Source organism: Ochotona curzoniae, unplaced genomic scaffold (genome assembly GCF_017591425.1).
Source record: "Ochotona curzoniae isolate NIBS_2020 unplaced genomic scaffold, NIBS_Ocur_1.0 contig_3819, whole genome shotgun sequence".
NCBI lineage: Eukaryota > Metazoa > Chordata > Mammalia > Lagomorpha > Ochotonidae > Ochotona > Ochotona curzoniae.
The window spans coordinates 1,871,330-1,886,817 of NW_024466004.1; the positions used below are offsets into that span (position 1 = coordinate 1,871,330).

The 15,488-nt window shown below is 57.2% G+C and overlaps 2 protein-coding genes across 2 annotated transcripts; both read left to right on the forward strand.

Annotated features, from left to right (window-relative positions):
- The first annotated feature begins 2,928 nt into the window (after positions 1-2,928).
- Positions 2,929-11,934, forward strand: FANCE (FA complementation group E). Its single transcript, XM_040983238.1, has 10 exons — positions 2,929-3,262; positions 4,450-5,083; positions 5,620-5,664; positions 6,047-6,115; positions 6,362-6,505; positions 6,794-6,917; positions 7,117-7,195; positions 8,622-8,688; positions 9,383-9,508; positions 11,480-11,934. The coding sequence occupies exons 1-10, from the start codon at positions 3,015-3,017 to the stop codon at positions 11,579-11,581; spliced, it is 1,638 nt and encodes a 545-aa protein (XP_040839172.1). The 5' UTR covers positions 2,929-3,014; the 3' UTR covers positions 11,582-11,934.
- A 907-nt stretch (positions 11,935-12,841) lies between these two features.
- Positions 12,842-14,739, forward strand: RPL10A (ribosomal protein L10a). Its single transcript, XM_040983241.1, has 6 exons — positions 12,842-12,893; positions 13,082-13,156; positions 13,295-13,375; positions 13,692-13,840; positions 14,262-14,434; positions 14,541-14,739. The coding sequence occupies exons 1-6, from the start codon at positions 12,889-12,891 to the stop codon at positions 14,709-14,711; spliced, it is 654 nt and encodes a 217-aa protein (XP_040839175.1). The 5' UTR covers positions 12,842-12,888; the 3' UTR covers positions 14,712-14,739.
- The last annotated feature ends 749 nt before the right edge of the window (positions 14,740-15,488 follow it).

The following is a 15,488-nucleotide window of genomic DNA, read 5'->3' on the forward strand; positions in this document are numbered from 1 at the left end:
GGATGCTCTTGCTGCAGGTGGAGGCTTAGCATGCTATGCCATTACATCAGTCCCAAACTGCCCTCTTATATGTGAACCCTGGGTTTCCCTGCTCCTGGGGTTACTGGGCTTGAAGCTGACGGACATTCACTACTTCCCCTCCTCATCCCAGGTGCTAGGATTCTGCGGGAGCCCCAAGTCAGGAGATGATGTGTTCTGCATGGACTACGCCCTGACCAGGACTTTCTGGGGCTCAGAACTCCTGTTGGACTCAACAAAATTCTGCCGCAGTCAAGATCAGCTTGCACCGTCTCGGGGAAAGAGTGTTAAGCCATAGATTTTTCTTTGAGGAGGCTGAATGGGGAGCAGGAGTACTGGTCCTCCATCCCTGTGCCGTGCTGCAGAGACCGAGCTGGGGACCCGGGGTGGGTGGGAGGCCCCCACGAAGGAAGTATTCTTGCCACAGCCTTGACTGCTAGCGGTCCCCTTATGTACAAAGATGCTGATTGGTCCACCGTGTCCCTGGCCTGCCTGTGAGTGGTCAGCCATGCTGCGTCTTTTGGTGATGGCGAAGTAGGCTTCCGTCAACTGGGTGGTGGCCAGTTCACTCAGGACCTGGGGTCCCTGGAAGAATCCTCAAGACCAGACCCACATGACATGATGTCATCTTTTTGGGGCATGAAGGCCCTCGAGTGCCCCGAGGCCAAGGACCCTGCAGGGCAAGGAAGCTCTCTCAAGCTCCAAACCAGGGCAAGGAAACTTGGCAGAGAGACAGGGATCCTGGGGGAAATTAGGGTGTGTTAGCATCTGGCACCTGCATTAGAGGCACTGTAACGTGGGCTTGATCTCACCACCAGGACAGACCCTGGGAGGCAGTGGGGACTGGCCCAAGAAATTGGGTTCCTTCCACCCACAAGGAGACCTGGTTTGAGTTCCCAGGCATTGCAGGAGGTGTAGGGGTTTGAACCATCGGATGGGGGGGGGGGTGTTCTCTCAAATCATTTTTGATTTTTAAGATTTATTTAATTTTGGGGGCCTGGTAGCTTAAGTCCTCGCCTTGAATGTGCCAGGATCCTATATGGGCACTGTTTCTAATCCCAGCAGCCCTGCTTCCCATCCAGCTCCCTGCTTATAGCCTGAGAAAGCAGTCTAGGACGGTCCAAAGCCTTAGGACCCTGCACCTGCATGCGAGATCCGGAAGAAGCTCCTGGCTCCTGACTTTGGATTGGCTCAGTATTGCCCATTGCAGCTGCTTACGGCAGCTTGTGGAGTGAACCAGCAGACGCAAGATCTTGCTCTCTGTCTCCTTTTCTCTGTGTATCTGACCTTGCAATAAAAACAAAAGCTTTGGGCTGTTCTCCCAGACCACAAACAGGGAGCTAGATGGGAAGTGGAGTCAGATTTGCAGAGAGGGAGAGACAGAAGGATCTTCCATCCACTGGCTCATGCTCCAAGCGGCTTTAACAGTAGGAGCCAAGCCAATCCAGAGCAAGGAGCCAGGAGCCTCCTCTGGGTCTCCCACATGGGTGCAGGGTCTCAAGGCTTTTGGCTGTCCTCCACTGTTTACCCTGGAGCTGGTTGGGAAGCAAAGCAGCCAGGACATGAGCTAGCACCCATATGGGATCCTGGCGGATACAAGACAAGGACTTAGCCACTAGGCTACTAAGCTGGGCCTTTCTCTCAAAACTTTTAAAAAAGATTTCTTTATTTGGGAAGTCAAGAGTTGTAGAATGAGAGACAATCTTCTAACTGCTGGTTCACTCTCCAGATGGCTCAGAGGGGAAGCAAGGGATCAACAGCTTCATCCTCCATCCTATGTAAGTGGCAAGGGCCTGAACAGTTGGACCATCTTCTTCTGTCTCTCCACCCCCCAGGCCACCAGCAGGGAGCTGGACCGGAAATGGAGCAATAGGGACCTGAACCAGCATCCATATGGATGAGGGCTACCACGGTAACTGGAGAAGGGTGGAGTGTGCCTCCAACCAGACCCGGATGGCGGAATTCTGACAGATCCCTCAGGCGGTGAGACTACCGTTGCACCAATGAGGGACACAGACCTATACCCGGCACTGATAAGGGCCAGGGCGACCCCCGTTTTGGCTTCTGTGTCAAGGATAGTTTAAAAAGCACCTTCCCCTTCTCTTTCAGCTCTTCTTCCCCTGCAGCTCACTCCTTTGAGTCTCTTTCTGCTGCATGGGGAAGGGAAGCCCGTGTCCGTGGTTCCCTGAAATAAAAGCCATCTAAATTCCTTTCATGTATTTGGCTGAGTTATTGTTCCCTGTTGGCCCGCATGGAATCTGACAATGGGGATGCCAGCATTTCAGGCAGTGGCCATTTTAATTAAATAGCTTTGACCGTGTCAATGCCATTGAGCTTCCATTCTCTGGGATATCAGCACATCCAATAATATTTCCTAGGAAATGGAAACCCAAATGATGGCCTGCAGAAAGTTGAGCAGGCTGGTAAATCCGTGATTAAGTTTTATCACAAAGCCTACCATCTCCAGACAACCTGGGCGTTAGCTACAATTGAAATACAGTGACGACCCGTGACAGCCATTGGGTTTAGCACTTCAGGAAGTGAGGGACAAACACACTTAGGGTCAGACCCGGGGATCCGCCTCCACGAAGCCCCGCCCACTTCCGTCTCTGCAACCGAACCCCGCCCCCGACATGCCCTCCGCCCCAGCCCCGCCTCACCTTTTGGCCGGGATGGTCGTGATCCCGCCCCCGACACGCCCTACGTCATAGCCACGCCCACTCAGGTTTCTGAAGCCTGGCCCCGCCCCCGACACGCCCTCCGTCCTGGTCTCGGTTCACTCTTTGGCCGGGACGGTCTTTGACCCCGCCTTTTCCGGCCTGCCCTCGCGCCCCGCCCCCGCTCAGGCCCCGCCCCCTGCTGCCATTCATCCGTTCCCGGTAGCCGGCAGTGGCGGGTTGAGTCGTGCACCTTCCCCAGACTACTGCTCTCCCAGATCACAAGCAGGGAGCTAGGTGGGGAGTCCTTGAGGCCCTCAAAGCAGAGCGGTTTTCGGGATGGCGGCCCCACACGCGGAGGCCCCTCGGGCCGAGGGCGCGGAGTCGGCACCCTGGGCGCGCCTGGAGGCTCCCGAGCGTCTCCTGCTGCAGGCTCTGCAGGCGGGCCCCGAGGGGGCGCGGCGCGGCCTCGGGGTGCTGCGGGCGCTGGGCAGCCGCGGCCGGGAGCCCCTCTGCTGGGGCCGCTTTCTCGAGGCTCTGTGCCGGGAAGAGCCGGTGGTGCAAGGGCCTGACGGCCGCCTGGAAATGTAAGTGCCTCACGGCCTCGGGAGGCGGGGAGCGTGGCGCCCTCTGAGAGCCGCGGGGAGAGGAGGGCTTGGAGAGGGTGAGGAGGGGCCTGGAAGGATGAGGAGGGTCGAGGAGGGGTCTGGAGGGGTGAGGAGGGGCCTGGAGGGGTTGAGGAGGGGTCTGGAGGGGTGAGGAGGGTTTAGAGGGGCCTGGAGGGATGAGGGGGGCCTGGAGGGGTCTGGAGGGGCAAAGAGGGGCCTGGAGGGGTGAGGAGGGGCTAGGAGGGAGCATGAAGGACACCCAGCAGCCGCGGGAGGGAACACGGGGTTTCTGGAGATGACAGATGGATGGATCACGTGTTTCCTTCTCTAAAAAGGTGGTGCATCTACAGGTTAGCGTTTGTGCATGGTAAAATGCACAGAAATGGTTCAAACAGTTCAGTGGAATCAGCAGCTATGCAGGGTGGCTCCAACCAATCCCCTTTGAGATATAATTGCTTTAAGGCAAGATCACTTTCTTTAACAGGATGGAATCTCTAACTTCCAGTTTTCTGGATAATATTGATTTTTTAAAATGATTTACTTATTTTGAGATGTATTTATTTTTATTGGGAAGGCAGATTTACAGAAAGGAGAGACAGAAAGAGCCTCCACCCACTAGTTCACTTCCCAAATGGCTGCAATGGCTGTGGAGTTGCACCTGCACCTACCTAAAACCAGGAGCTTCTCCCTGGTCTCCCATGTGAGTGCAGGGTCCCAAGGACTTGGACCATTTTCCATTGCTTTCCCAGGTCACAAGCAAGGGAGCTGGATCCACAGTGGAGCAGCCAGGACATGAACCGGCACCCATATGGGATGCCGGCATTGCAGGCTGAAGCACAGCTTGCTATATACCACAATGCTGGTTCCTTGAGTTGTTTTTTTTTTTTTTTCCCTCCCCTAATACCTCTAGTGGGAACCAGCTGCTCCCACGAGCAGAAATGCTGCTTGACCACGTTCCCATAACTATTGTAGTTGAGGACAATACACAGAAAGTAGCAAAGGAGCAGATGAAACATGTCAGCAAGATGAGGGCTGGGTGGGTAATGGATGCCCAGGCCTCTTGATTAACACTGAAGCTGTCCTCAGGAGAGTCAGCCAGCACTGCCTGCCGGTCCCAGTGATCCCCCCCATGGCTTCTCGCTGCTTACTTTCCAACTGCTCCCCAGGAAACCACTGTTGCTGCGGTTGCCCCAATTATGCCAGAGGAACCTGCTGACCCTACTGCTGGCCATGAGACCAGTGCTGCCTGAAAGTGGACTTCTCTCGGTGCTGCAGATAGCTAGGCAAGCTTCGGGCTCAGAGTCTGATGCCTGGCTCAGGGCCCTGGGGGAACTGCTGCGGAGAGATGCCGGGCCACACCTCCAGGCAGTCTGCCCACTGTCTGAAAGATGCCAGCAACAGCTCCGAGGTCTGTGCAGGCGGCTGGGGCAAGGTGGCCGGGGGCTGAAGTTGCCCCGTGTGCCAGACCCTGAGCAGGGAGAAGTGGAAGAGGACGCGGGTTCCCAGCAGCCACGTGGGACACGCAGGAAGGAACCAGAGGGAGAGCCTTCCACAGCTAATGGGGAGAGGACCCTCAAAAGATTCCGGTGTTCAGAATGGGAAGACGAGGAAGAGGTGATGGTTCAGGAGGAGGAGAAAGGAGGTTCTGAACGGACGTCACCAGGATCCCTGGCAGATGCAGGAGCCACAGTGTCCACTGAGGATGACCGTGTTGTGGGAGTTGAGACCAATGAGGCTGGCCAGAGACTGGAGGCCACCCAGGGCCCTGCGGAGAGCTTAGAGTTGCCCAAAGCTATCCAGGTACTCCTGGGTGGTGGTAGTGGTGGGGGGTAGAGGCTGGGCTCAGAGGGACCCCTCAGAACTGGGGCAGTTGTTTCCCAGTGGGCTGAGTGGTCTGTGGATCCGAGGTAGGGACTGGGGGTGGAGGGCATCCAGCTGTTACTCCACACACGAAGGAGGAGTGAGGAAAGGGGCCATTAAGACTCACATCTGGATGACCTCTAACAGGGGTCTAAGTAAGGGGAGAAGTTCTGGAACTGGCCCCGCCACCCCATCCCAGAGGGGTGGAGGAATTGATGCCAGCACCCACCTGTCCTGCTGGCCCCAGGCCTGGCTCCTCCCCGTAATGGTTGGGCGCACAGAAGACACGCCCAGTCGGTCTTGCCTAGTTTGGATTCTTGGTCACGTTTTCAGACACAAGCTTCACGGTCTTGCTCTTTTGAATCGTCTTTGCCCACTGGCTCCCACCGACGGGTGGAGGGTGGCAGGGAAGGGAGACAGGCCTGGGGCATCATGCTAGGATAGGGGCTTGGCATTGACTGGGCTCTCCTCCACAGGACCAGCTTCCCAGGCTTCAACAGCTGCTCAAGACCCCTGGGAAGGTGACTGGCCCTGCCCTGCTCGTCGTTTGCTTCCTTCTGCTCCTGCCCAGGCCTCAGCTGTGCCCGCAGAGACCCGCCGCTGTGAGGCAGGGACTGGCCTGGGCAGAGGCAGGGTTGGAGGGCTATCGTCAGGCAAGGGCGTCATGGTATGACCATCCCACGTGGACCACACTCGGCTTCACTTGGCCCCTGGGCTGCATCTGATGCCATGAGAACGCTGTCGCAGGGGTGGCCCTGTTGGCACAACTTCTTTATGCAGCACGTGTCTTGTCACGTGTCACCTTCCGGGAACTCAACCACTGCCTTTACTAACAGAAGGGGTGGCCCCAGTGACTTGCCACCCAGGCCTCTGCCCACCCTGACATGAGATTTGCCTCCCTAGGGGTTGGAGGGGCTAGAAGACGCTCCCCCAGTGGAGCTGCAGCTGCTGCACGAATGCAGTCCCTGCCAGGTGAGTCCAGGAGGGCAGGCCAGCCCGAACTTAACACCATGCTTGCCTGCCTGTTCCCATTGACATTTCCTGACTTCATGGAAGATTTGGGGGCACGGGTTCAGGGAGGTGGTTCCTTTTGGGCTCAGGCCCTTCTCCCAGGGCAGGTAGCTCAGCCTTTGCCCTCCCTCAGTAGGGTACCCTTGCCTGGTCCCTTCTGTTGCCTGGTGTGCCAGGGACAGACACACCTTCCTCCCGCTGTTGCAGATGGAGCTGCTGTGTGCCCAGCTGCAGCTCCCCGAGCTCTCGGACACGGCCGTCCTGCGGCTCTGCAGCTGGCTGCTGGCCCTGTCACCGGATCTTAGCCTCAGCAATGCAACCGTGCTGACCCGGAGCCTCTTTCTGGGGAGGGTAGGTAGGCCAGGCACTCAGTGTGTCAGGGACCCTGGGGAGGGGGGTGGGTCTGTGCCCTCTGAAGGGAGTGTCAGGGAGCAGGGGTGCTGGGCAGTCTGTGGGAGAAAAAGGATACCCTGCTGCACTGCTGCCCACCTGGTACCTGACTTTTCCTGGAAGCTGACCAAGTTGCTTTTTGCCCCCGGGAGCTAGGGGTGGGTGGCACGTGTCTCTCCCGCCAGCTGGGTCCATGTGGTGAGGCCTACAGAGAAACCCTGAGCCCTTTCCCTTGCCTGTTGACTGCAGACCTTGGCCCTGACCTCCTCGGCCTCCCGCCTGCTCACAGCTGCCCTGACTGCCTTCTGTGCCAAGTACACCTACCCTTTCTGCAGAGCTCTCCTGGGCCCCATGCTCCAGGCCTCAGGCACAGGTAGTTCTGGGCCCAGCACCTGGTCTGCTGGCTCTTTCCTCTCTGCTCCCAGCTTTCACCCTGGGTTGGCCCTGGGAGGAGATCAGTGAGAGAAGATGCCCGTGGCTTCCCTGGTCCTGCCCCTCCATTCTGTCCCCCCACCCCATTTTCTCCTGCTGTCTCTTTCTCCAGTCTTCTCCCCTCTGCCCTCCTCCACCAGGTCTACCTCAAACAGAATTGCTGTGTTGTCTCATGAAGGACAAGTCCCTGGAGCCAGCCACGCGGGTGCTAATGCTGGAGTGAGTGCAAGCATAGCCTCCATTCTCATTTGACATTCTGGGGTTGGGGCTGGGCACCAGGCTTTGGCACAGCCCATGCATCCCTCACAGTTTCCTGGCTGGGCATTCCACCTGTGAGTCCAAGAGTTGCCGGTACATGCGCCTCTCAGAGTCCAGTTCTGTCTGCCTCAGCGGGGTGCAGGGGCTGGTAGACCCTGCTGTGCGGCTGTAAATGGCATGGCTGTCGACCACCTTGCAGTTGGACAGAAGCTCTTTTTTTCTGTTTTAATGTTTAACTTTTGCTTTTGACGATGTTTACATAGCTGATCAGGGTGGGAAGGATCAATGGTTACGGAAAAGTGTGTGTGATCATTGTTTTCAATTTTTCTATTTCTTTCTGTATCTGGGGGAGGGGAGAGACAAGAGGAAAAACCACACCCAGCCTCCCAGTTGCCCCAGTACCCGGGGATGGGGAACGGCCACCCATGGACCCAGGTTCCCAGTGTGATGTATGCTCCGAGGGTTCTGCCCAAATGGTTTATATAGTTTTGAAACGCTGCCGATCTTACCGATTGAAGGATGAGGGAACCCATGCAATGTCCATTGACTGACACAGTCGGCCTTAGAGCCTCCATTCACCCCAATTTTTGCTGTCATCGTTTGGCTGGGGTAGTGGACAGATGCACTTTGGCATCCCAGCCTTGCCAGCTGTGTAGTGAGCTCACACAGCTCACTGTCTCTCCCCGTGCCTCAGTTTTCTCATAAGGAATGAAAAGGAGCCTCACTTTTTTGATCCTTTTAGAGATTCAGTGCGCTAACATGTGGAATGCATGCACACTTCTTGGCGTCTAGTCAGTGCCGGAAAGCTGGTATTAAATTAGTGTTGAAATTGGGTGAAGACACAGCTACGTGAAACAGGATGATTCTGTTGAACACAGACGTGGAAAAGAACATGGGGCGTATGAGCTGGGAACAGCCTCTGAATTGTACTGGCCCCTGCTTATCCAGCACCTGCTCTGGGCTTTGGATTCTTAGTCTTCAAACCCTAGCCCACCCAGGAAGCCAGCGTCAGCACTGTGACACTCTGGCGTTTCCAGCAAGGTGACGCTGGGACATGCTCCTCCAGGAAAGACTCCTCTGCCCCCATGCTCCTCTCCTGGGTCTCCTTCTCACAACACAACTTCACCTCCTGGTCATCTTTAGGGGACTTTGTACCTCATTATCAAATCCTTCCTTGCCAGCCCCTGCGCTTCTTGGGGTTGCCATCTTTCTAGGCCACGCTCAGGCTCTGCAGCAGAGGCCACTTGCCTCCAGCACTAGGAGACCGTGACTATCCTGCTGCTGCTGTGGGGCAGCAGTGGGCTCCCCAGAAACCCCCTCTGTCGGGGGCAAGAGCAGTGGACGCCCACCAGGCTCAGGCTTCACTTCCCCGGCCTTTGGTCTGCAGGCACATGTTGGATCTGCCCTGGAAGGAGGAGACATTCTTGGTGCTGCAATCACTCTTAGAGCAACAGGTGAGCAGGTGGGGCCGCAGAGGCTCGGGGGCTCCTGGGTGTCTGAGCCCCTCAATGGTGATGGGGCGCCCTCTGGACTTGCCAGGGCGGTAGCTTAGAGCTGACTCCAGGGCCCATCAGGTGCCACTTTTAACTGCCAGGGCCCACCCAGTGCCACCTTTCACTGCTAGGGCTACCCAGTGCCACCTCTCACTGCCAGGCCCACCCAGTGCCACCTCTCACTGCCTGTGGATTTTACAGAGAGGAGAGAGAGAAAGATCTTCCATCTGCTAGTTCAGTCCCCAAGTAGCCACACTGACCAGAGCTGAGCTGATCTGGAGCCAGGAGCCAGGAGCTTCTTCTAGGTCTCCCATGTGGGTACAGGGTCCCAAGGCTTTGGGCTGTCCTCAACTCTTTTCCCAGGCCACAAGCAGGGAGCTGGATGGGGAGTAAAGTAGACAGGACATGAACCAGTGCCATATGGGATCCTGGTGCATGCAAGGAGAGGATTTAGCCAGTAAGCTATATCATGCCAGACCTGCATGTCAGGTTTTATGTGAATTATCTCATTTCTCCAGTCTGCAGGGTTAAGTTTTATCTGAGCTCCACTTTACAGATGTGGAAACTGAGGCCTAGCTTGAAAGTGGTATGTTGAGAATCTAGTCCTGGTGCTGGCAGGATGAACTCAGGTCCTTCTCGCCTCCCGATGTTGCAGGTGGAGCTGACCCCCGAGAAGTTCGATGTCTTGATGGAGAAGCTCTGTAAAGGGGGGCTGGTGGCCACTGCCTCCATGGCCTACGCCAAACTTGTGCTGACTGTGCTGACCAAGTACCAGGCCAGTGTGAGTGGGACAGGGGCTGCCCTGGGCTGGCCACGAGGGGCCACAGATCCTTCTGTCAGGCACAAAGCCCTTAGTTCTTCACCTGGAAAACCACACGTTCAAACCCAGACCTGGGGACTGGGCTGGCTTCTGAGTTCACCTCTCTGAGCCACGTGCTGTGTGCGGGACCATAGTGACAGAGCCCATAGTGCAAGGCCACTGCCCTTTGAGTGACCTGTCCCCCAGTGCTGGCCACTCAAGATGGACAGAGATGAATAGTAGACACCTGTGATGTCTAAAAGCCCAGTGGGAGGTGTACACAAGGGGTGTCCTGGCAAACAGAGGGGTCCTCCTGTTTGTGGGTGGGAGTTGGGATGGCTTCCTGACACTTGAAAGGGCCAGTGGCAGCCAAGAGCCAGAGATGGTGGCAGGGACACTGCAGGGAGTAGAGCTGTGGACATGAGTGGTCTGAGGGTAGTCGGTGGGGCAGGGTCTGAAATGGCAAGCGTGGATGGGGTAGGGGAAGAGGTCGGACTACCCGCTGCTAATGCTTCCATGGCTCCTGCTGGCTCAGGCAGGGTTGAGGCTCACATACGCCGACTTGCTCGTTTGTTCTGCATGTCAGTCCCAGGACAGACACTGTTATTCACTCCATGGCTTAGGAGGTTGAGGTTCAGAGACGTTAAAGGTACTTGCTGGGGCTGACACGGTAGCTCAACTGGCTAATCCTTAACCTGTAAGCACTGGCATCCCATATGGGCACCAGTTTCTTGGTCCCAGCTGCTGCACTTCCCATGCAGCAGCAGAGGGTGGTCCAAGGCTTTGGGACCCTGCACCCACATGAGAGACCCAGAGGAAGCTCCTGGCTCCTGGTTTCTGACCAGGTCGGCTCAGTTCCAGCCGTTGCGACCATCTGAGGAGTGAACCAGCGGATGGAAGATCTTTCTATTTTTCCTTCTCTCTGCAAATCTGGCTTTCCAATAAAAATAATTAAATCTTAAAAAAAAAAAAAAAAAACACTTGCCCAGGGCCACCCAGCTGGAGCTAGCAACAATTTACAAAGGGCTCTGTAGGTCATAGGTTCCAGTTTTGTTTGGGACTTGACCTTGAAGGCCAGGTGTTTTGGGCTATAGGCTTTTTACCCTTTATGTCTTTTAAACGTTTCTTTCAACATTTATTTGAGAAGCAGGCAGAGATCCTCCACCTGCTGGCCCACTCCCCCTCCCTCACACATCCACAACAGTTAGAGGCAGGGTTAGGCCAAAGCCCGGAGTTTGGAACTCATCCTGGGTCTCCCCTGTAGACCGCAGGGACCCAAGTAGTTGAGCCGTGAGCTGCTGCCCCCCAGGGTGCACATCAGCAGGCAGCTGGAGTTGGAAGTGGAGCTGAACCTGAACCCCCGGCACCCTGATGTGGGAAGTGGCTTTGTGGCTAGTGAACCCCAGGCTTGCTCCATTCATGCCCCTTTTTTCTTGGAGTAGGGATGGTGGGTGTCACACACCTAGATGATGCATTGCATCCACAAACATCAACACTGAACAAGCATGTGTTGCACAGGGGTTCTGGATGCTGGCAGGACCCTCTGCAGACCTTAGAAAGCAATCGGGCATCTCAGGGCCTTCAGCGGGGTAGGGACTTAGGCACAGCTACATGCAAAAGAGCCCCAGCTGTGTCAGGAGGCAGCTCAGTGCAGCACAGCTGTGTAGAATGGGTGGCTTGGCGAGGTGATGTGAGAGTGCTATGTGTGTGAGGAGGGCGGTGCTGTGAGCGGCGAGCACCTGCTGACTGGTGTCAGCTCTTAGCCATGAGGACTCCTGGTCCGTGTCCAGGGTGGGTTCCCTGAGAGGTGAGGAGATGAGGTGGCCTGTTGCCTCCTCTTTCCCCTCTCCTGGCCCTGGCACCCTGGCTTCCTCTGCCCCCCAAGCAGGTGGACAGATCGGGGACAGGGGTGTGTGTGGCAGGAGTTCTGACCTGCCTCTTCCTTCTTCCCAGATCACAGAGACCCAGAGGATGCGCCTGACCCCGGCCCTGGAATCCAACACCACCTTCCTGAAGAAGTCCTTGCAGGCCGCCCTGAGACATTTGGCCCCCTGAGCACCCTTGCCCTCTCCCGGAGGACGTGACTGCTGGCACCTCTCTGCTAGGAATGAAGGCTGAGCCTGGCCATCCCAGGGGCCAGCTGCCTCCCCACTTCAGGCTCCCGGGGAGTGAGAGAGAGCAGAGCCAGGGCTTGCTCACCGAGGGGCTGGATGAACCCTCCGTGCAGGGCTGCTCCCCCTGTCCACTCCTCACTGCTTCTCAGGCTGCGGGGGCAGAAACCCTCACAGGCCTAGGTGTGCCTGAGGCCGACCCAGGCTGGAGAGGCCACATGTCATTTCTCTGAACTCCTGTACGCTGTACATGACTTGAATAATTTATCAAATGGTACTTAATAAAAAGGAGGATATTCCTCAGTGTCCTGTTAGAAGCTATGCCTGCCCTACCATGAACTCAGTGTTTATTGCACCCTCAGCCCCTGCTCGACGACAGGGGCAGCTTTCTCAGAGCTTTCCAATAGTTGTCGAATTGTCTGCAATTCATCCAGTGTGTTATGACAGTCAGTGAGGGGTGGGGTGGAAATGGGGGAACTTAAATATGGGAGATTCTGGAGTTGGAGAGGGTTTGGGCACATGACACGGAGGGACCTGAAGGGCACTTGAAGGTGAGAGGAAGAGGGCCTGCTGGGCAGGGGAGAGGGGAGATTATGCTTATCATTTATATAGCTGAAAAATATGTATCTATTTGAAAGACTGTAAAGGCCCGAGCTGCACCCATGAGGAGCCAGGAGCTTCTTCCGGGTCTCCCACGCAGGTGCAGAGTCCCATGGCCTTGGGTTGTCCTCTGCCGCTTTCCCAGGACACAAACAGGGATCTGATAGGAAGCTGAGCAGCCAGGACATAAACCCGCGTCCCTATGGGATGCCATTGTTGCAGGTTGCAGGGAGTAGGGGAACTTTGCTGGCTGTGACCGCTCGGCTCTATGAACAGTGCCCAGCTCTGCCGCCCTGCAGGTGGTGAGGCGTCCCCGCTGGAGCAAGCAGCTGGTACGGAGGACACACGTGTGCAGACATCGGGGTGCAAGCATGCACGCTGTGGACGGCCATCTGGGTGCTGAGGCGGGCGCGGGGCGCTCCTGGCACCCCTTGCCTAGTGCCAGCCTGGGCAGGTCCCGGCTAGGACACCTGCAGGTCCCTGGGGTCGTCGCTCGGGCCTGGCGGCGCCCCCGCTGGCCGCAGGCGGCACTGCAGCCCCGGGCAGCCAGCCGGCCGCGTCACACGCACTTCTCGCGAGAGCCGCAGCGCTATTTGAGCGCATGCGCCGGCGACGAGGCCTTCTCTTCCGGTTACCGCGGCCCAAGCAGCCATGAGGTACGTGGAGCTGCGTGTTTATATCCGCGTCCATCTGCTTTCTCCCGGTGCGCTGCTGGGGCCGAGCGGAGTCGAGCGGGGTCCTCGCGCCTCCCTTTGTCGTGGTTCCGCTCTGGGCCCGAGTCAGCCGAGGGGTTTGGGGTGCCGGCGCCCCGGGTCCTGAGCGGGTCCTATTTGTGTCTTTACAGCAGCAAAGTTTCTCGCGACACCCTGTACGAGGCGGTGCGGGAGGTCCTGCACGGGAACCAGCGCAAGCGCCGCAAGTAAGGCGGGCAGGCGGCGGGGCCCGGGGGCGGAGGATGGCGGGGCTGCGGGCAGGGCAGCCGGGGGCCGCAGGTGGCGGGCAGAGGGCCGGGCGTCCGCGGGCCTCCGCTCACCTCGCCTGTCTTTCCCTTCCCTAGGTTCCTGGAGACGGTGGAGCTGCAGATCAGCCTCAAGAACTACGATCCCCAGAAGGACAAGCGTTTCTCTGGCACCGTCAGGTTGGCACCGCTTGCACCCCACCCTGCCCCCCATGAGCCGAGGCCCGGCACGCGCGGGCTGCTGCTGCGCCAGGGGAGTCCAGACGTGCCCCGGGCGGGCCTGGCTGGACGGACCCCCACCCTGGGTCGTAAAACATGAGGGGAGGCGTGGGGAGGCCTCGGCCGAGCCCGCCGGCCTAGCCCGGGAAGCCGGGCTTGGCTGTTCGTGACACTGGACGCTCTGGGTAAGATTCCCAGACCCTCCCTGACCCGCCTGCTCCACCGGGGGCAGCAGGACACCTGACACGTACGTCTCCCCTAAACCTGGCAACCGCAGGCTCAAGTCCACCCCGCGCCCCAAGTTCTCGGTGTGCGTCCTGGGCGACCAGCAGCACTGCGATGAGGCCAAGGCTGTGGATATCCCCCACATGGACATCGAGGCGCTCAAGAAGCTCAACAAAAATAAGAAACTCGTCAAGAAGCTTGGTGAGTGCTGTGGTGGAGGTCCCGGGCAGGGACCCGCTGACCCCACTGGCCTTTGAGGAGGGGTTTCTGCCTACACTGTGAGGTTTTCCTGGGGATACGCTGCGTGGCCAGCTGCTGGGGAGCCGTGGGTTAGGACTCTGTGCTTCCTGAGTTGGTTCACCTGTGGCGTTTGACATCTAGGGCCAGGTGTTCTGGGTTGTGAGATAGCCAGGGGTGTGAGCATGCAGGCTCTCTCCTACGTGGACTGCAGTGTTCATTGCGTTGCACGTGGGTGTGGGCCAGATGTCAGGATCACTGAGGTGGGAGCTTAGTATCAGGCAGAGCCGGGTTGGGGGGGGCAAGCAGGTGGGTCCCAGTGAGGCCTGGAGGGAGTTGGCCTCTGTGCATGGGTCCTGAGCACCCAGGGGCTTCTCATCACCAGCCAAGAAGTACGACGCCTTCCTGGCCTCGGAGTCCCTGATCAAACAGATCCCTCGGATCCTGGGCCCGGGCCTCAACAAGGCAGGCAAGTTCCCCTCCTTGCTGACACACAATGAGAACATGGTGGCCAAAGTCGACGAGGTCAAGTCTACCATCAAGTTCCAGATGAAGAAGGTAAGGTGCACACGTACAGTTTGACAGGGAAACGAGTTCCACATAGCCTTGTCCCTGAGGGAGGGCAGGGTGCCCATGGTCCGAGCTGGTCCTCTGCCTCCCCTAGGTGCTGTGTCTGGCTGTAGCTGTTGGCCATGTGAAGATGACAGACGATGAGCTTGTGTACAACATCCACCTAGCTGTCAACTTCCTGGTGTCGTTGCTCAAGAAGAACTGGCAGAATGTGCGGGCCTTGTACATAAAGAGCACCATGGGCAAACCTCAGCGCCTGTATTAGGCTGTCCAATAAACCTGTGTGTGTCTGACCTCCCTGCGAGTGACCGGCCCTTGGGGTGGGTGGGCAAGCAGGGTCCAAAGTACCTCAGAGAAGCTGGGGTCTTCACACTGATGGCTGGTGTCTGTGTCCAGAAAAGTGCCTGGCTGTGCTATTTAAATGTTGACAACATCTCTAGTTTTTAGCCTGGGTTTAAGCTAAGCAATGGATTGGGTAACTAAATATTCTACAACTGTACCTGATGTACCTAGGTAGAGTGCTTGCACTTCTCCCACCTTGCATTTCAGTCTGGGATGTGCTGGGCATGCCACCTGAGTGGTTCTCCAGGACTCCAAATGAATAGAACTTGAAGCTTGGCCTTCACAGTGAGTGAGGAGCACATTTAATCCTACCAACCTGCTGGTTGGGCCAGCATGGCAAAGGACAGGGCAGCTGCAGCCCTTTAACAGGGAGAGTTTGGTCTTTCCTAGACTGCCACAGCAGTTTGCCCTATACCAGTCCTGGTGTAGTAGAGGGGCCCCAGAGCTCAAACTGGGCAGCAGGAAGGTGGGAATTGGCCAGGTCTGCAGGGCTCTTGGCTGTGGCTCGGGGCCCTCCCTGGGCAAGAAGTGAGCACAGTGGGAATGACCAGATAGGAGCCTCATCTCAAGCTAACCAAAAACGTGGCACATGGCTGGTCATGTGACTGACCCACTGAGAAATAACTTTAATTTTTGGAGCAAGAGCTGGGTCTTCAGGACCAGTGCCCTAACCTAGAGTCGCATTTATGACAACCCATCA